General features: G+C 42.9%; 1 protein-coding gene across 4 annotated transcripts in view; it reads left to right on the top strand.

The window, feature by feature from the left end:
• Nucleotides 1-21,765, top strand: part of SAMD12 (sterile alpha motif domain containing 12) — a 349,257-nt gene that overhangs the window by 202,235 nt on the left and 125,257 nt on the right. Inside the window, exon 5 of one of the 4 annotated variants that reach the window (XM_036338126.1) lies at nucleotides 9,651-9,756. The exons of the other annotated variants lie outside the window; for them this stretch is intronic. Within the exon in view, the coding sequence (XP_036194019.1) occupies nucleotides 9,651-9,667 (17 nt within the window). The 3' untranslated portion in view covers nucleotides 9,668-9,756. Of the gene's footprint in view, nucleotides 1-9,650; nucleotides 9,757-21,765 lie in introns of those variants that run through there. 4 annotated transcript variants of the gene reach the window in all.

Below are 21,765 nucleotides of genomic sequence, written 5' to 3'. Positions count from 1 at the left end.
AATTTTTTAAAATATATTTCTGACCACATTATTTTCCTCCTTAAACCATTTGATATCTCCCAGTTGCCTACAGAATAAAATCCAAACTCATTAGCATTCCATAGAAAGCCATTCTGGGCATTTTATAGATGTATTAACTTTGGCCAAGTCACTTATCAGAGATTAAGATTTCTCGATTGTAAAATGGGGAGAGGCTCTATTTCACATAGTTGTTATGAGTATGATAGAATAAAGCTCACAAAAGGACCTGGCCTTTACAAGACAGCACTTCTTTTGAGAAACCTTACACCTTCTCTCATGCAAAACCAGTCATTCCCTCTTCTGCATCACTAAGCACGTTGTTCATGCTAATAATGTTGCCATTACACAGTGTCCTTTTGTTTTTCCATCCAATGAGTGCAGGCTCTGTGGTGAATACTAGGGATAAAAAGGAGTAACCAGTCTAACAATGAGGATAGGATTGTATGCCATTGCAGAGATGCAGAGATGTTCAGAGCTGGAGCATAGCATCACCTGGGAATCTGTATATATAAAAGGATAATATGCTAAGTGTCCATCCAGGTAATGATGTCATGTAGCAACTCCCGGCTTCCTCTCCCTAGTGACTACTCTCCTTGCAGTTTCTTCAACCCAGGAACACAACTTGCTTTATAGCCAGGTGCAGACATTTCACACTTTAACGAAATGTCTATGAAGCTTTTTCCTGTGCCTCATCTCATTTGATCCTCACAGAAGTCCAGGAGTAGGTAGATAGGAAACTCAGTGGAATCCTATTTTCTTTTCATTAGCCAGAAAACAGAGATTTAGAAAGCTTAGAAACTTGACCTGACTGAAAAGAAGTAAGAAATGGTGGACCTTGAAAATGACTTCAGGTTTTCTCACTGTGCAGAGTATAGTCAAACAGCACTGCAGTTAAATATTTTACCCTTTGTTCTCCCTGTGTGATCTACAATAATAATCTGCTTTGTCCCTAGACAGTTTGGCTCAGTGGATAGAGTGTCGGCCTGCAGACTGAAGGGTCCCAGGTTCAATTCTGGTCAAGGGCACATGCTCGGGGTGTGGGCTTGATCCCCAGCGGGGGGCATGCAGGAGACATCCTGTCAATGATTCTCTCTCATTGATGTTTCTGTCTCTCTCTCCCTCTCCCTTCCTCTCTGAAATCAATGAAAATATATTAAATAATAATAATAATAATAATCTGCTTTGTGTTGATATTTACTGCTGTGTTGCTGACAATTACATGAAAGAGAAGTTGGGGTGCTTCACTTGGCTGGAAAAATTTTAGCTAAATTAGAAAGCAGATCAAACTAAGCAAGTTTATTCTATATCTATAAAAGGCTAAGTTGACTCGTGCATGTGCAAGATATATATAAAGCTCTCGCTGGCACCAATCGCACACATGGGTTTCAATCTGTCATTGTCAATCGTGAATTTGGTTGACACTTGTATTATAGAGGAAGGGTGAATAGCAATATTAAAATATTTCTTCTAATTAATTTCCTTTCAGTGTGCACCAATTCATGCACCAGGCCACTATTTGGGGGGGGGGGGGGGTAAAGAAAGACTTGCCAAAGGTATAATATATGAACTTGATCTTGAAGGATAAAAGTTTGAACAGATGGGCAAGGGCTGGCATGAGGCAGAAGGAGGAGCCTGCAAAGGCACAGGGACACAGTGTCTCTCCATCTTCCCTGCAGGTCATCTACAGCCTTATTTGTCTCCTGATTTTTCTTTGTGCTCCTACATCCTAGCACAGTACCCAGCCGAGAGTGGTTCCTCTTTTTTTTCCTGATTTTAATTTAATGTTGCCCTTTTTGTCCTGTTTACTGACTCTATTTCATTTTCAACTTAATCCTTTCAAAGCAGTGGATGCAATATCAATTTTTATGAATTCGTAATTAAAAAAAGAGAGTAGCTACAAGGCCATTTTGAATACTCTTTCTCCGTGAGCAACATGACCCAGAACCTCTTTTATTCCCTATGATCTTTTTGTGTTGTGTCACCATCAATAAAGATGATGGTGAGGACTCTTAAATATAACACATACCTTTGGCAAGAGCCCTTAAATATGTAAGCTACCCACTTGCCTTGACTTGCTTTGCCTAATATTTTCAGTTCTTAAGTGCTCTTCTGAGATACACTTTCAGGTGACATAAAGTGAATTTTTTCTCCAAAACCCATTTAATTGTGCAGGAGCTCATGATAGATGAGGATGTTAGATCAATAATTTTATAGGACTTATTGTATATTATTCTTCTTGCATTTGGGGCTTTCATTACCATTTCTTCATTCAGTGTTATTGCATTATGATTTGCCAACCAAATGTTTCTTCCCTATTGCATCCAAGATAGCATTTCCTCAGACTGCTACCTTTGAGCTTTCTCTCAACACATTTCAAAAATCTTCACACTCTGTCGTGCAAGTTCTGTGACCAGGAATATTTCTAACTTTCTCTGAAAGCTCAAGTACTTGAGCTTTTAGAGAAATGTTCTGTAGTCTGAGCTTTATATTTAGAAGCCTACACACAGACGTCTTTGTGGGTATTATTAAACTCACATGTCAGTTTATCAGCAGCAGTTAGCATTGTGCCACATGCACCCTCACTAGTATCCACTCCTATTTCATTTTCATTCTGAGAGTTCATTATGGCCAGTTCATTCAGGTGTTTTGTTTAATTGGGTTTTTTAATATTTATTTATAAAGTTGATTGGGGTGACATTGGTCAACATGAACATTTAGGTTTCAGGTGTGGGTTTCTATGTTACAAGATCTGTATATTACATCATGTGCCCATCACACAAAGTCACATCTTCTTCTGTCACCTCATATATTAGAACCCCCTTCTCTCTGGCAATCACCACACTGCAGTTTGTGTTCACAAGTTTCAGTTTTATATCCCACATATGAGTGAAATCATATAGTTCTTACGTAGCTTTTCCTGACTTTCACTTAGCACGATGTTCTCAAGGTCCATCTATTAGGTGTTTTGTTTGAAGTGGGGCTTAAGGTGGACCCTTGCTTCTTGACTGTTATATTCTTCATGATAAATACCTGCCTGTTCTGAGTGCCGCTGATGGCCCCTCCAACCAGCATGTGGAAGAAGCCTGGCACGTTTGCCTAATTTGGACATGTTCTATCAGTAGTAACAGTGATCCTTAATATTACTTCTGTACTCAGTGTTTAATGGGATTTTTTACATAGTGGAGGTTAACCTTAGGGAACCCCAAGGATTCCAAACACTTCATGCCTGCCTCTGCGGAAATCACCAACCTCAGCCTTCTTTACCTTTGATCCCTTTGCATTAAAGTGTTATAGATGAAATAAGTTATAGATGTGATGCTTCTTGCTTGGACTGTTCAAGATGGCCAGGAGATTGCATTGTTATTTCACATTGACCTTGTGGTTTGACTGTGGATTTGAAGGATCTTAAATGACTGATACTTACATGGATTTTCCACAAGTGATATTGATTACTTCAGGGTAGGTCTAACCCCTGTAGTCTGGGCTCTATGGTATTCAGATCTTCTCTGGGCTTTTTAGAAAGGCAACTGTAGTAGGACAATGACATGCACACTAGAAGAGAGAAAATCACAGCCATTTTCAGGGAGACACTGAGCTCGTTTGACATTTCTGAGAAGAAATAGAGAAATATTCATGTGCCTTAGAATGTCTCTTCCTCGTATTATATATTATCTGCTTTCTCTGTGGCCATTTTTGTGGGAGGTCACCAATTCCCAGTTCCTGGAGTAAAGCGCTACACAGTGTAGATATTCAAGGCTCTCCTTGCATCCAGGTTTCTACATGACTATTCCAGAAGGCACCACAGGCATGGGCTACACTGTGAATGGCCCAGTCTTGTGCCCCAGCCAAGAATGAAAATCTGTTCTTCTCGGAAATAACCCCTCCATTCTTAGGATCCCCCTTTTTATATATCCCTTTACAAGAGTAATCACACAGTCATTCATTCAGTAATTCATCCAGAAAACATTTATTGAGATCCTACCATGTACACAGCACTGTACTAGTATTTTAGGGATAAGGGGATGAACAAGACAGTCCTTGCTCTTGAAGTCAAGTGAAAGAGATGCAAGGAAAGACAAAGGTAAATGTTAGAATTCTAGGATTATGTGGGAATGGCAACCAGTCCACAAGGAATACTAGTATATTAGGAATATTTTCAAGAGTAAGTGAGCTCTGAATTGAGCCAGATGCTATAGTTAGCAGGGAGTGTTTATTTTTTCTTTAGTTACCATATAAAATTGCCAAGACAATAGGAATCTTGGAGAGATCTACCATGCCATAAAAGTACACTTATTAAAAAATGGTATATTTACTGAGTTTCTGCTGTCTGTCAGACCCTTACTGGTTTTGCTGAAATACAGTAAGCCAGAGAGACATGATTCTCAAGTACATGGATTTTGCAATTTAATGGGGAAGATGCTCATCAAGCAAGGAAGCATAGTAACATAGTGAATGATGGGAAAAGGAATGTTAATGATACTTGGGAAATTGCATAAGCAGAGGGACGTCCATGACTCGGGGGATAGGGGACATCTCCCTCAGGAAACTAAGAACTAAAAGAGGCAATGTGTGCATGAGGCATTAACTGGGGCAGGGAGGGAAAATGTCCCAGTTGAAGGGAACAGTCTGGTCTGAGGCCAAGGTTGAAGAGGGGGCTTGGTGCATTCCAGAAATACGAGGAAGATTAGCTAGTATGGTTGGAGGGTCAAGGGTGAGTGAGAAGGAAGGGGAGAAGGCAGAAAGTGAGGCGGGAAGGGTAAAGGAGGTACCCAGTGGTGAAGTGAATGCCTATTTGTCTACTCTCCTTAAGGAATTTAAAGTTCCTTAAGACAGTGGGGAGCCACCGAAAGGCTGTGAACCAGAGACTGTCCTGATTAGATTTGTATAACAGAAGATAAGGGGATGCACTGGAACAGGACGACACAGGCCAGATACCTGGTGAGAAAGCTTTTGCATTAATCTGTGTGGGAGATGCTCACAGCCTGAAGGAGGGTGGTTGCAAGTGAGGACGGAGAGAAGTCAACTCAAGACTGGGCAAACCTGTGGTAATAGATGAAAACACAGTAAATATTAAGATGTCTCTTAATAGCTTCCTTAGCACACCGTTATCACTCCCTATTCTCCATTATCCATTATTTTGGGCTGCTGGGAATGGGAGGTGTGCGGTTTTGCTGAGCTACCTCGTGCATACCAGATACATTGGGACACTGGGAAATCAAATGTGTTTATCTCCCAACTTGACATCATAATGAGGCAGAGATGCCAGTCTAGATTTCCCGATGCCCTCGAATATCCTGAGTAATCTCAGTCTTGTTAGATCAATGACTTGACATTTTGCTAGTTGCCATTTTAATTGATTTAATTGAAATTGATTTGGCATAAATGAGTACACGGAAAATTATTAAAAGTGACCTCGAAGGTTGCAAATGCCTGCTGTGTAAGAGCTGCTATGGCTTTGATTTATACATCTGAAGGCTCCCTTTTATACACGTTGTATCAGAGAAATGAAATTATTCATGTGTACGGTATACTATATATGTCGGCACTTATCCTTACTTCTGAGTGTCAGGACATTCGATATTTCTTTTGTCGTTTGTGTCCCTAAAATTCAGACCATACTGTGGAAAAGAGGGGAAAATGAAATAATAGCAGAGCAAATTTCATTGACCTAAATTCGTTGTTGTTGTTTTTAAATGGATCCTCTCCTGAGACTTGGCTATTTGTTTTGTTACACAAAGAGTTTTCCTGTAACAGTTTCGGTCTGGCAGAATTTAACATGTACTAAGGCATAAATAAATGGTCTCTAATTTTCTTTCTGTTTTTAAAAGTTTAAATATGCATTATCTTTTGTGCTTCCTCGCTCCCTTTCTTTTCTCCTTGTCTCCCCGACGTCTCCTTCCCTCCCCGATGTGCTGCTTCACTAATGAGTCTTCTCAGTCCACAGAACAACTATTAGAAATTTATTAATTAAGGGCCTTATTTCTGCTTCTTTGTCAGTGATAATCATTTATTTTAGAGCTGATTTTCTACTGTAATTAAATGAAAATGTCACTCAGTCAAATGAGTTCATTTATACTTATTTATCCAGTTCTCCAGGCTTGAATTTCTTAGAGACTTGAGCTCATCATATTTGCTCACAGAATGAGCTGAAAAATGTCTCTGTAAAAGGCTCACAAATGATTGCTCCTCCCCCATAGAAGTGCTGTGTAAACAACGCCAGGATTACCAAATATGCCAATGGTTATTTTCTTGTGTCTGTGTTATCTAAGCACATAGAAGAATATGTATTTGAGGATGTTAGTGTACCTGTGTGTTTGCTAGAGCAGGAAAGTGAGCAACACCCATCACTACAATCTCGTAGGACTTGAAGAAAGTCTCCAAGGTAATTTTAACCATCTGTGTGCCTTTATTTGTCTTTTAAAAATGTTAATTCTTGGTGCAATTTTTAAAGTCTACCCAATCTTTCCCTTCAGAATTTTGGAAGGGATATTTATTGAATATGGTCTGTTTCTAACATTATAATACACTGGAGGCCCGGTGCACGAATTTGTACACAGGTGGAGTCCTTCGGGGTGGCCTGAGTGGGTCGGGCTGATACCAGCAGTCCAATACCGCCTGCTGCTCCTGCCTGCCGCTCCCACTCATCCTAGCCCGCTGCACCTGCCGTGGCCTCACACCCAGTCAGTCCTGACCAGGAGAGGCTCCCACCTCCTCAGTGGTGCTCGCCAGTTGTGAGCCCTGCATCTGGTGCCTGTGCCAGGGTCGGGGGGGGGGGGGGGGGGATGGGGGGATGGGAGGCTGGGGCATGATCGGCCCTCTGGAGGGGTGGTGGGATGCCCTTGCCAGCCTGGGATCCGGATCTGCCCTGCTGATGTTCGCTCCGGTTGTCGGAAGGCACCTGGTGGCCACTTTCATATCATTTCTTCCTTGCAGAGAGTCTAGGGAGGGGAAGCGGCTGCAGTGCCCAAAACCAACTTCCAGGAGGCCAGCAGCACTGTTGGGATCCTGCTGGCAGCGCCAGTCTGTTGGTGCCTGGCCTGTTCTCCAGAGATTGGACCTGCAGGACTACTGAGGGAGTGAGTGGCTGCCACCAGGCCGGTGGGCTGCTGGGATGGGAGCGCACTGACCACCAGGGGGCAGCTCCTGCATTGAGCATCTGCCCCCTGATGGTCATTGAGCGTCATAGCGACCAGTCTTCTGTTCATTCGGTCACTTAGGCTTTTATATATATAGACTAGGGGCCCAGTGCATGAATTCATGCACTTTGAAAGGAACTGTGAGCTACAACGCTGCGGTGGGCACAGGGCCAGGTCTTGGCCCATCCTCCACACCCCTGCCGGCTCCTCCTGCCACGGCCCCCGGTTCCCTGTCTGCCAGCAGCCCTGCTCCCGCTGCTGCCACTCCCACACACTGACAGCACTGGCCCCGCTTGCACCCACTGATGGCGCAGAGCAATTGGGGCCAGCGCCAGCAGTGGGTGTGAACAGGGCTGGCGCCATCAGCAGGTGTAAACAGCGGCTGCTGCCCAGATCACCCCTAAAAATTAGGGGGAGGTGGAGAAGCCCTAAGGGGCAATTGGGGCCTGCAGCCACCGCTCATACCCGCTGATGGTGCTGAACGATCGGAGCTGGTGCCAGGCACCGGCAGCGGTTGCGAGCGGTAGCTCCAGCGCCAGCTGTGGGTGTGAGCAGGGCTGGCACTGGCAGCAGGTGCGAGCGCCCGGCGGGACCATGGCGCGTGGGAGCAAAGAATTTTCAGTAACCACCAGAGGCTCACCCCAGTGACTGCGACCGGCACCCCGCCTTGGTCTAGCGCCCCCTCTCACCTGCTCCACCATCCCGCTGTGGCTGATACTCGCCATGTTTCGCACCCTGCTGCCTGCTGCCAACGCCTGCCATGTTCCGCATGCGTCCTCTGGTGGTCAGCGCACCTCATAGCAACAGGTTGTTTGGTTGTTCAGTTGTTCCGCTGTTCAATCTATTTGCACATTAGGGTTTTATATATAGACTAAAGGCCTGTTGCACGAAAAGATTCATGCAATAGGCCTTCCCTTCCCCTGGCTGCCGGTACCAGTTTTCCTCCGGCACCTGGGACCCAGCCTTTCGCTCCGGCCGGAGCCACCTTCAAGCCTTCACTGCTCCGGCCGGAGCCGCCTTCAAACCTTCACTGTGCTGGTTCGCGCCTACGTATGCAAACTAACTGTTAATTTGCATATCTTGCTGATCAGCCAATGGGAGGCATAGCAAAGGTACGGTCAATTACCGTGTTTGCCTATTATTAGATAGGATGCTTTAAGATGTTCAAAAAGACTGAGCATACTTAGTCACTCACTCATTGGACAAACTTTATTGCATACTCACTAGGTATTCACTGGATGACAAACAACGTATTCCTTGAAATTGGCAAGTAGGCTGGCTGCAAAAGATTCACCGAGGTCTTTTTGGCATGAGCAAACCATGTTCACTCTCTGGAAGGCCAACACACTGATTCTTAGGAGACCTACTCTGCTCTCCAGAACCCGTATTGAAAGGGGGAAATGTTACCTTGAATGTTACTTCTCAGAAGAAAATTTCAGTTAAAGTAGTTCTCTTTCTTATTAAAAGGGGAGAAATGGGCACTGATGCCCAACTAGCATGGTTAGATTTTTACTTAGACTTTCTGGTGATCTCACCACCCCAATATGATCTCCTTGGTCACCCACCCTTTGCAATAAGATCCCTGTGGGTACAAAGATCAGTTCTGAGGGGTTGTGCTGAACTGGCTCCCTCACACACACACACTGCCATTTTTCCTTCTGTGGTATGAGCAAACTTTCACTTCACCTGTTTGGTTTGGTTTGGTTTTGACTTTAAATGGTCTGGAGACAAAACTGGGTTTAAAGGGCTTAAAAGATGAGTTTTCAAAAGCTTAATGAGTTACTCCATAAAATAGGCACAATTTTAATCTTTAAGTTATCCTTTGTTGTCTTCTCTGCATCATAATAAGAGTTAAAATTCTGACAGCTTGGCAGTTTCTATTGTGAGAGACAATTCTACTGGGAATCAGTTGGTCCCTTGGATTAACCTGGCACTGTGGTTAGGAACTGCCAGTACTTGAGTTTTCTCATCCTTAAAATAGCTCCTGGTAGGGACTGCATGCTGTGACAGTAAAGATAATTGCAATAATCACTACTTAGACTCTAGGGAGCCTATTCTATTCAAGCCCTGGGCTTAGAAAGAAAAGGTTGAGAAAGAGTTGACCTTTTTGTCCCTTGATACTGATGTTGAAAGTGTTGACTCCAGCTGAAATCCCACTGCCCAGGTGGAAAGGAAGAGATGAATAGGTTTCTCCAAAGGTAGGAGAATGGCTTCAAGTTAGAAGCTCCATCCCAATATTATAAGGGCAGCTAATAGAGTTTTTAATATGATAAACATTTATTGAGCTTCTATTATGTGTGAAATACTGTACGAGGCCAAGACAGTCCCTACCTTAAAAGATCCTTTAGACCAATGAATAGTCATGGAGTAACTCATTAAGCCCTGGAACATGTTCAGCCAGTCAGCAGACTTCCTTAATATTCTCAGTTAATTGCACTCCCTTGCTTATGTTTATTCTGCTTCGACCTCTCTTCCTGCCTTTTGCTTTGCCAGCTGGTGACCAGTTTTGACTATATGAGTAGAAGAAAAGCGAGAGTGTTGGAACTGCAACAAGAAAACTCAAAGCTGAAACCGGTCTGGCTCAGTGGATAGAGCGTCGGCCTGCGGACTGAAGGGTCCCAGGTTCGGTTCCGGTCGGGGGCATGTACCTGGGTTGCGGGCGCATCCCCAGTGGGAGATGTGCAGGAGGCAGCTGATCGATGTTTCTCTCTCATCGATGTTTCTAACTCTCTATCTCTCTCCCTTCCTCTCTGTAAAAAAATCAATAAAATATATTTTAAAAAAAAAAAACTCAAAAAAGTATCAATGTAGAGAATCAAATTTGCTTTTTATAAAGACTCAGCTTTGCTTTTAAAGAATTTAAAAGCAGAGTATAAAGTTAAGTAGGATATTAGGAATTACTTGGACCTAATGAAAGCCAACATGAATATCATAAAATCTGCCCCTGATTGTTGGGGAAATCTATGGTGAGAGGGATGTGAGACTTCGTAAGATTTGGGAGAGAGGCTACCATTCTTCAGTTACAGGGAGGGATCTACAGTCTGTGGCACCTCTGCTGCACTGCCCCCTGCAGCATTGCTCAGGGAGCATGTTTCACTCTGGGTCCTCACCACAGGAAATGAAATTGTGTGTGTGTGTATGTGTGTGTGTGTGTGTGTGTGTGTGTGTGTGTGTGTGTGTGTGTTGTAAAATTGCGTTAAGGATAATGAAGGAAAAATGTAAAATGGAATGAGAGAGGTCCTCACTGGGGAATTACAGTGCCATTTCAGTGGTAACAAGGAGAAATGAGGGTTGCTAGGTAAAGAGTAGGGAAAGAGAAAGCAGGCAGATGGAAAGGCATGTGCTAAACTCAGAGGCACACGAGAGTTTATTTAGCTTGATCTAGGGATTAAACAAAGACCACATGTTGGACCACAAAACTCAAGGGCATGTGGCCTGGACACAGCAGGGGCCAGATCCTTCAGGACCTTGAAACCACGTTAAAACTTTGGAATAGGGTCTCATTAAGTGTAATAAGACCATTAAAGGATTTTTAAGCAGAGGAGTGATGAGATTTCATTTACCTATTTTTCCCTGTTATACAAATATTTTTATTGAATCATGTTGATAAAATTAGATAATAGGATAATCTCAAATGAAAGATTAAATATAATAAAATTAAATTTTTTACTTTTAAATTATTTTTTAATTTTGAATTTATTGGGGTGACATTGTTCAATAAAATTATATAAGATGGATCTTGAGAATATCATGCTAAGCAAAATAAGTTAGAAAAAGTCAAGAACCATATGATTTCACTCATATCTATAATAATAAAAGCATAATATGCAAATTGACTGAACGACCAAACAGCAGAAAGACTGTCTGGACGACTATGCTATGACACACACTGGTGCCAGGCCAGCCAAGGTGGATGTGGGGCAATCAATCGGGGCGGGGGGGGGGCGTGCTCCACAAGGGAACCAGGCAACTGGGGGTGTGTGGCGGTAGACGCAGGCAGTGCCAGGCCAAGGCAAGTGCGGGCGGAGGGCAGGTCTGGGGCTGCGAAAGCCTGGGCTGCGAAGCTGAAGCCATCAGCCAGGGCCTGCGAAGCAGGCAGCCGGGGGAAGGAAGGCCTACCTACTTGCACGAATTTCGTGCATTGGGCCTCTAGTGTGAGATATAAAACTAAAAGCAACAAATAAATAATACAAATAAAAATTCATAGACACAGACAACAATATAGTGGTTACCAGAGGGAAGGGAGATGGAGTAATAAAGGCTAAAGGGGCTCAAATGTATATTTGTTAAAATTCTGAATATTTGTTAAAATTCTGCAATAATCTCAAGCTGGTGGTGGAAAATGATTTGACTTTGGATGGTGGGCACACGATGCAATATACAGATGATGTATTATAGAATTGTACACTTGAAACCTGTATAATTGTGTTAATCATTTACATTTTTAAAAGATTGCTTTTGCAACTATGTGGAGAATACTAGGTAGATTGGATGAGGTAAGGGTGGAACTGGGGAGTCTACACATTGATTTCTGCAGAAATCCAGCTGAGAACAGATGATAGTTGGAACTAGGGGGGTGGCCGCTGAACTGAATGGGGATGAATCTGTTTGCAGATAGAATCAACTGGACTTGATGATGGATTGGATGTGACCAGGAGGGAGAGAATCAAGACTGAGTCCAGGTTCCTGGCCTGAGCTGCTACATAGATTGAGGAACCTGTGCTGAGCAATGTGAGGAGAGGCCTGACTGGGAAATGAAGAAGTTGATTGTAACATGTTAACTTTGAGTTCCCTTTGAAACATATAAGAAAGCAGTTAGATGTCTTAAGTATGGAGATCGAATGGGGATTGGCGCTGATCATGTAAATTTAGGAATTATGCCTTGAGAGTGGTCCAGTCGCTTGACCACTAAGCAGTCTTGACCTTTATTCACATTAAAATTTATGTCAATTAAGAGAGCTAGAGGGACAGGCTCCAAGTGTCCCCTGTGTGCCTCCCTCACTGAGCCACCATCAGTGTCTGTGCATATCACTAGCCTCTTCAGATGAAGGCTTGTTCAAATGAATATCAGAAATGGCCTTGAGGGGGACAAGCAGCTGTAGGAGGAGAGAGAGCATGATGAGGCGATATGCCCTGTCCTGTCCTGTCTACATTAGGATAAACTATCACACAGTGACCCTAAGCATGATCTTTGGCGTGCTATCTCAGCTCCATCCTTCACCACCTATTTAACCTGGGGTTAATGAGGTATCCTCTCGGAAAGTAAGATTTTTCTATTGTAAAATAAGAACAAAAATACCTGAGTTCACTGAGTTGCTATGAGGATTAAAGGGAGATTTTACAGAGTGATTATTAGCACATATCTGAATACATGGTGGATAAGAAGTAGATCTACATCTAAGAACACATTCTTTCCAGAGATAAGCAGCAGGCTGAAATGTGTATTATATAAGGCTGTTCCAATAAGTCAGACACTGCATATTTGTTAAAATTCTTCAATAACCTCAAGCTGGTGAGATGAGAGAAGGCACTGTATAGGATATAGAGCTGTATCACTTCCATGACATTGCTTCTGACACAGGCCAGTTTCTCTGTCAACCAGAATCACAGTCAAAAGTGTACCAACACCTTAAGACAGTCTTTCTTTGTCTATGAGCAAGTCCAGAGGATGGCATAGAAGCTTCTATATATAATGTGCCTTTGAGTCCCTTTGATGATTTCGTTTGATCAGGGTACGTAACTTGTTAAAGAACCGCCCTCAATATCTTATATAGATTCTATATGATTACATATGTAGGACATTTTATAGGACACAGAGCTTTTGCCTTTATTATTGTGGGGACTAGAAGAATCCCTGCCACCACGACCTCCAAATTGTCCAGTCTGTACTCTCACTATACCCTTGTTTTAATTATTAATACTTCCTTTAATGCTCATCAGACAAATCATCATGGTCATTACCCAAGTCAACAAGTGCATTTACTATCTCCTTGGGTGCCCAGCACACTTTGGACTCAGAATGAAGAAGGCAGACTCTTCATTATTATTCTTTGACTCTGCAACTGGAGAAAAATAGTTTATAATTTAATATTCATTGGAGTCATCCGTAATCAAGTGCTCAAGAACAGCCCTGTCCAATATAACTTTCTGAAATGATGGGCATATTCTAGATCTGTGTTATTCAGCACAGTAGCCTGAACACATGTGGCTACTGAGGACTTGAAATGTGCTTAGTGTGACTGAGGGGCTGAATGTATAATGTAATGCCAGTTTAAGTGGCCCTATGTGGGTACTGACTACTGAGGAGAGATGGTGGTGGTTCCAAGTGTTCAGGAAGGAAGCAGGACATCAGCTTGAGCTTAGGAGTAGGGAGGAAGCTAAAGGACCACTCTGTCTATGTAGCAGTGTGAGCAAAGGCTGCAGGGAAGGGGGATGTATGTGGTTTGTGAACATTACAGAGGGAAGGAAATTGAGGGACATTAGATGAGTGAGACTTTCTGAAATGTCAGGGAAGAAGTTGGTAGAATCTTGACCACTCCTCCATTTCACAGGATTGGTATGAGTATTTTACCTGCACCAAGCCTCTGGATATTTAGCATAAATCAACATAGTGTTCATTTTGTTGTGCTTTTTATAAATAAAGGATATTCTCAGAGTTATACCATGTAATATACACATTCATTAAAAGTTTCAGTACACATCAGACGGGAATGTAAAGATTATTTGAAGAAACAGTTACTTAGCAGAGGAACCCACAAGGGTTGTTCAGTCACCAGGGACTAACAGAAGAAACCAGAGGGAGTAAAAGGAGGGTCTGTGTTAAACGAGTCTGCGCAGAGCGGGAGTCATGGAGGAGGGGTCAGCTGACAGAGCTCCTTGCTGGGTGCTCACACAGTGGGGTGGGGGGGGGGGGAGAGAGAGAGAGAGAGAGAGAGAGAGAGAGAGAGAGAGAGAGAGAGAGCACTCTGTCCTATAAGGGCGCTAATCCCATTCCTGAGGGATCCACCCGTAGGACATAATTAACTCCCAAAGGCCCTACCTCCCAATACCATCACATTAGGGATTAAAGCTTCGGCATTAGGGCTTCAGAATTTTAGGAAGACACAAACATTTAGTCCATAACATACAGTAAAATGGAAACCATATAAACATCTATTGTGTTGGTTAAATTATTGCAAAACCATGCAATTGAACATAATGCAGCATTGAAATTATATGTAATGACAAAGAGAAAATCCTCACTAGATATTAAATGAAAAGAAGCATATGAAAATAGCATATACAGGAGGGTCAAAATGTTATTTTTGAATAGTGTATAAACAGTAAAATAAGAGTGTATATTTACACTCCGGGGGGAAAAAACTGGAGAGAAACACATCAAAACGTTAACAGTGGTGTCTCTGGATAGTGGCTTAAGGGTGCTTTCTGTTTTTTTCTTGACTCTCTCCTGGGTGTTTGAAATTTTCTAAAGCAACATAATTACTGTATTTTCTTATCTGGAACAATGTTTCTATTGTTCTTTTATCTGAGGTATGTGACGAAGCTCCTTTTTATCAGTTGTCCACTGGCTTGACAGTGAGCTTAAGTTTCATTATGTACCCATTTCTGCGCTGACAACAGGCACCTGAGCTACACGTCTTAGTGCATTAAAAATGGGACGAGTCAATAAAATGCTCTCCTTTTAAAATATTCTGCTGAGAAACCCACAGTTCCTGGAGTATGGCCTGGTTTCCTATTGATCTTTTTATTGCCTCAGTCATTTTCTCAAACACGGTTCGTTAATTCAGATCCCACCCACCACCTTTCCCCGTTGTCTATTCCATTTGCTCTCTGTTGCATATGACTCTCCGGTGGCACTTCCATTATTAAATTGACAGTTGCATAAAGCTTTATTGGCATCTGTAGGAACACAGCACATTTCTTAGGAACCATGGAAGTGGTAGCCATTTCTTTTTTTCTGAACCAGTTTTTTGTCCTCCTGTAATCTTCAGCTTAAAAACAGCAATCCATCTGTTTCACTGTCCTATTCTTTCCTGGCAGAAAAACATTTCCCTGTACTGTCTTACGGATGTACAATCATCCAACCTTGATGGACTCTTATAGATGGAATCATCGCCAGTGATTTGATGACTTCTCATATTAGTTAATCGTTTTAGTTAGACTCTCTCTATGGCTTGCCTTTCAACCTCCAGCTGCTGTGCAATTATTCGTTCTTGGATGGCTGCTCCAGCAGCATTAATCCACTCCTTGCTTGTAGGAGATATTAATAATACTAAACAGTTTGTAAATGTGCACAGTGTTGAATGCATGTAGGGACTATTGCTGATAACCCTAACTGTAATCATAGTTTTGCCGTTGGGTTAAGTTAGGCTTCTTGTGGTTCCACAGAACAGAAAGATGACTTCAGCAAAACCGTGGGGCTTGGTGGGGCTTTCCTGAGATACAAACAGAAGTCTTTGGCAGGGCTCAGCACCAGGAGGCAGCAGGACCTTGGGAAGAAGCAGACTGTGAATTGGAAAACCAGCAGGGATCCATACAATACTCAGCCCTCTCTTTCTTGTTTCTCCTTTTATCTCTTTGCTTTGTTCCCTATGCATGATATCTCTGTGACTCCTGTCACGGACTGGCAGATGACTTCTCACCCCTTTCAAGTTTTCTAACTATTAGGCTAGAGACCTCACACCTCTCCCCAGTGCTTTCTCAACTTCTCATCTTTCTGCTCCCAATTATTTTCTGCCCCTCCTCATCCCAGTTGCATGTTCCCTGGACAGGAACTTTGGTTGTCCCAGCTTTGAGCCAATCAGCAACAGCCAGTGGCAGAGCTGTAATGTCCTTTGCTTGCTTCCCAGAGACACCCCTGTGGTCATTGTGAGGCAGTCAGACACCCTAAGGAGTTGACCACAGTTCTTAAGTAATTGGCAGTTTCATTGTACTTAATCAATGACAGAGATTTACATTTATCAAATTAATATTTTTTGCATCAGTATTTAGAGGAAGGAGCATATAGCTTATAAAGATGGAGTTGTGGGAAAAGGGAGTTTTGAAGAATTCTTTCCTACATGGCAAGAAAGAGCATTTTTGTGTTCTTGACTGTCACAGAGACATGTCAAGGAGATGATAGGGTGTGATCAAAGGAACTGAAGTAAAATATCAGAACTAGGTATGACACCAAGAAATGTAAAGCAAGGAAGGACAAGCTGGTAAGAGGCAGGCAGGTTTCCCATAATGAATCTGACTATTTTGGTACCACATTTCAGAATCTACTACTCTGCGGTCTAGACACCAATCTACGCATATTTTATGAAGCTTGCATCCTAGAAATAAGATGTGTTTTGAGACAGCCAAAATACAATTAGCTTTTCTGTGTGGTTCTTTCTGTATTGGTCCTCACATTGAGACATATATGTATGTATTCATCGAATAGACATTTGCAGGATACCCACTAGCCTCCAGGCAAATCTTGGGCAGAATGGTTAACAAACGAACATTTACATGAGTCTAAGTATTGATTAAGCTCCATGCTGGGTACTTGAGTAAGCACTTCATGTTCTGTAACTCAACCAATTCTCACAAGAAACACCGCCAGTGCTTCTCCCATTTTATAAGGAGGAAACCGAGGTCCTGAGAGAATGAACTGACATGGTCAAGGGGACAAGGCTAAGGTTTGGAGAGGCTGGAGCTTGACCCAGATGTGTCTGACCACAAAACCCTTGGTTTTATTTTTTTCAGGGTTCATGTTACATCGTGTTACATGGGTTTTTCAACGTGTTCTATTGATTGAGGAACAACATGAGTAACATCCCTGCCCCATCCCAGATAGCTCCCAGGCTAGCCCTCACATGGACCAAGGAGTGGTTAGACCATGATAAGCCACACGTAAGGTGGTCAATACTATGAGTGAGGCAGCTAGGGAAACGGCATCTGCTAATTCCTAGGTATGGAACCCTGGGCAAGTTGCTTTCTTCACTGGGCTTTGTTGCCCTGCACCTGTCAAAGGACCTACCTTAGAGGTGATTGTGTGGGTTAAAAGAGTTGATGTCCTTAAAAGGCCTGGAGCAGTGCCTGAAACAAACTAGGTGTTCCCACAATGCTTTCACTATTGCTCACCTGGTGCTATGTGCTGTGAGAATTCGTACTCCTTGGTGGAGGCAGGCAGGGTTCAGAGAGGAAAGAGGCTTTGACATAAGATGTTGCTGGGTCAGGATGGGGCACATATTGGGTATTTAAAGCAGAAGGACGGGTGAACAAATACCTTCATTTATTCAACACACATTTATTTAGCATATACTGGACGCAGGCACCCAGCCAATGTTAGTGATGGATGCATAGGCATGGCACTAGGAAAGTATATGGAATGTTTTAGATCCTGACTTCAAAAAGAGGTGAATCCTAGGGAAACAGCCACAAGGAATTATCTGTAAGAACAATTATGGATATGACAAAGCTAGGATTATCTCAAGGACATATCAGCTGAATTTCTTCACCAAGCCCTTTCAAAATTCCTTACTCAAGGAACTGTTTGAGCACACCCTAGTGCACCCAGGGGTCTGACACACAGACACACCTTTTCCACCCACCTGTATCTACCTACACACTGCAGAATACATCACTGCCCTTCGCTTAGCAGAATGACGCTGCTGACTCTTCATATATCTCGGTGAAAGATGGCTCCGTTATACAGAACATTCCTCAGCTGGAGATAGCTTGAGGACGGATAGAGAGGAAGTGTTAAGGCATATTAAACATTGGCTTTCTCCTGGTAGCAGTTTGTCATTTTTCAATTTGGCATCTTGCCCTGTTCTTTTTTCTACCATGTGGATCTGCATGAGTCTTGATTCAGAGGGGATTTTCTTGCGAGGTGTCTGTCTTCAAACATATGGACTGAATTGCCAGGTGTAATTGAGGGAGGTTTAGAGTCTTGCTCTATTTACAGTCAAAAGCAGTTCGCTTCTGTTGTTGGTCTTGGTCCTAGACTCCCAGGAAATTAATATGCCTCTTGGCCTGTGACATCTGCCTTTACTTCCTGGAGTTGGGCTCTGGCTTTGACTGGCCTGGGGTGTCAAGGCTTCCAGTAACCTGGAGGGAGGTCCACCTGGCACTGTTCTGGCTCCCTCGGGCCACCTCTACCTGAGCATCCCCTCCTATAGGCTCCGAAGCCACTATCTATTGTCTGCACCTTACCGTGATTCATAGCATAGGAACGGGATCTAAACTCTGAGTTGGAAAGAACTTTTTATTTAAATAGTCAACAAGCACACTGGAAGCTCTTACTAGGTATTAACCACTCAGCTCATAAGGAAATGGAGGTGCACCCTGGATAAAAAAGCTGTCCTAGAGCTGACGACAGGCGAAGCCGGGAAACTAGTTCAGAGAGTGAAATTCCCGGCCTGCACTCTTAACCCGAATGTGCTGCGGTACCGTGCTCAGAGGTCACCTAGTCCAGCCTCTTACTAATTGAATGAGTTGTGGCACAAAAACCTCCTAACACACAGTAAGTGCAATATATGTGCGAGCTGTTGTTATTCGTGTATTTAATAAGTGGTGAAGAGTGGAGGAAAAATGGCGGCGGTATAAACGGACGTGTCCTGTGCCTTGTCCTGGAGCAGATAAGGGTGAGCAGCTGAAACGGGTAACATGCAGCCCGAATAAGCAGAGGATTTTCAGCTGAGAGACTGTCTGCAGCTAGGAAAGACTGAGAACCCCCAGGAAAAAAAGGACGGTTGGAGACTGCGGCTGGAGCCTCTCGTGGTGCGCCAGCTAAGCAGTGGAGACTGCGCCATCTTGGGTGGTTGTTGCCAGCATCCAGAGACCAGCTACTAACCTGGAAACAAGGGATTCAAGCAGCGTCACTACCTGAACTCAGACGAGCACTGCTTCTTCTCACGGAAAGGTTGGACATCCCCTAAAGGTGCGGTTTGAAGTTCGGGTTGGAGGGAGGACCGAGCTCGCGTGCGCGGGGCGGAATCTGCGCCCCACAGAGTCTGCAGCCGTTGGGACCAGCGTGACCCGCGAGTGGGGAAGGGGCCCCACAGGGCTGCTGGCAGAAGGGAACGCGAAAAATGAGCCCATAGCTGGACTGGATGTAAGGGAGCAGCCTTGGACTTTGCCAATCTGCTGGCTGCTTGGTGCCAGGGGCGAGTGAGCGCGCGGAGACTGCGCGCGGAGACTGTGCGCAGACCTGGAAGGTGGAGGCTTGCGAATTCGCACAACTATCAGGCTCTTGTTACAGTTCCCCTTAGATCCGTGCATTTGATTATTAAACCCAGTGCATGGGATTCCCCAGTTGGGGTCATTCGCAGAGCCTGTAGGGGAAAGTTCTTTTTGGGGAGCCTGGGAAACAGCGGGCAGTGGCAAGGAACCAGCTCTGGGCAGTGGTCTTTCCTGAATCAGTTCCCAATACCATAGAGGAAAAAAACAAAAAACAAAAAAACCCTACTGATAGAGAGGACTTATAGCCTCGGAGGTCAATCCAGACACACTGCCACCCAGAGGCAGAGCCACGAACTGTCTCTTCTGCGATCACAAATAAAGGCAGTCTGGTAAACAAATACAAGCTGCCTTAAAATCAGGTCTGTGGTTTACTGCACGGAGGGACAGTGTATTGCAGGGAAGTTCAACACTCCCCTGAATGCCTGGCAGGACTGAGGCGTGCCAAAAAGAAGAGTGGAAGATCTGAAGCACCTTCACTTCCCAATATTTTTATATATATATATATATATATATATATATATATATATATATATATATTTAATTCTTTTTTCACCATTTCATTAAGAACCTATTTTATTTTATTTTTTTTTTATTTTTTATTTTTTCATCACTTGATTTTACCTTTTTAATTACTACATTTTTTTAACCAGTATTATTGCTATCCTTTTACCATTTTTTCAAGTGTCATTTTATTTTTTATTATTTTTTTAATTTTTCTTTATTTTATTTTGGGATTAGTGTTATACACACTATTTTCATCGTTCCTTTAGCATCATTTCTCTCTAGCTCACATTTACCCTTAAGCCAAAACTCTCTTCCTCACTTTTCCCCTTTTGTTGTCCTGTTTCTCTTACCCTATTCCTGCTTTGGATTTTACCTATTCCTTCTTTCTAACCACTGTCTAAATTTCACCCTACTTATATATCTAATTTCCAATCCCTCGCTCTCCCCATACAAATAGCCTCTTCCCCACCTCTATTTCATTCTCTTACTTTTTTTTTTTTTATTTATTTTTGTTTTTTTTCTTCTCTCCCTTTTCCCAATCTCATTTAGGCACTCCTTTTTGTTTTTTATTTTTCTCTTTAATCTTTTTCTCTTTTTTCTTCTATATCCCCTAATTCTCTTTGCTCGGGGGGTCACCTTTATTTGGGGTTATTAATATTGTGAATGCATTTAGTTTGTTGCCTTGTACGTTGTGCCTTGTTGTGTTGTATTTTGTGCCTTTGAATCAGTGCAGCAGAGAGAGAACTACATAACCAAACACCTTGAGAAGAGAAATCATGGTGAAACAAAGAACCAACCCAAATATGAGAGAAAAACAGGCATCATCAGAAAAGGAAGTAAACGAAATGGAGGCAATGGAGGCAAGCAACCTGTAAGAGAAAGAATTCAGAGTAATGGTCATAAGGTGGATGAAAAAAATGGAAGACCAATTCAACAATATGTGTAGGAACCAAGAGGAAATGAAGAAGAACCAAGAGGAAATGAAGAGAAACCAAGAAGAAATGAAAAACGACATCACTGCCATAAAGAACTCAATAGAAAGCATCAACAGTAGACTAGAAGAAGCAGAGGACCGCATCAGCGAGCTAGAAGACAAGGTAGAAAAAAATACCCAAACAGAACAGCTTCTAGAAAAAAAAATTAAAAAGCAGGAGGAGAGCCTAAGAGAACTCTGGGACAATGCTAAACGAAACAACATCCGAATAATAGGGGTGCCAGAAGGAGAGGAAACTGAGCAAGGAATAGAAAACCTGTTTGAAAAAATAGTAACAGAAAATTTCCCTGATATAGGGAGGAAAAAACTCACACAAATCCAAGAAGCTCACAGAGTCCAAACAAAATGAACCCGAAAAGACCGACACCAAGGCACATAATAATTAAATTGGCAAACACCAACGACAAAGCAAGAATCTTAAAAGCAGCCAGAGAGAGACAGAAAGTTACCTACAAAGGATCCCCCATCAGACTAGCGACCGATTTCTCAACAGAAACACATCAGGCAAGAAGGGAATGGAATGAAATATACAAAGTCATGCAAAGGAAGGGTCTGAATCCAAGAATACTATACCCAGCGAGGCTATCAATCAAAATTGAGGGTCAAATCAGGAGCTTCACAGACAAAAACGGTCTACGGGAGTTTATTACAACCAAACCAGCAATGCAAGAAATGCTACAGGGTCTGCTGTAAATAGAAAAAACAGGAAACAAAGAAGGAACGCAGCGGTAAAGAACAAAAATGGCGACCAACAAGTTTCTATCAATAATAACTTTAAATGTAAATGGATTAAATTCCCCAGTCAAAAGGCATAGGGTAAATGAGTGGATAAGAAAACATGACCCATATATCTGCTGTCTACAGGAAACCCACCTCACAAAAAAAGACGCACACAGACTG

The sequence above is a fragment of the Myotis myotis genome, unplaced genomic scaffold (genome assembly GCF_014108235.1).
Source record: "Myotis myotis isolate mMyoMyo1 unplaced genomic scaffold, mMyoMyo1.p scaffold_m19_p_16, whole genome shotgun sequence".
Lineage (NCBI taxonomy): Eukaryota > Metazoa > Chordata > Mammalia > Chiroptera > Vespertilionidae > Myotis > Myotis myotis.
Note: the sequence above shows the minus strand (reverse complement) of the source record. Positions and strands in the feature narration are given on the sequence as shown.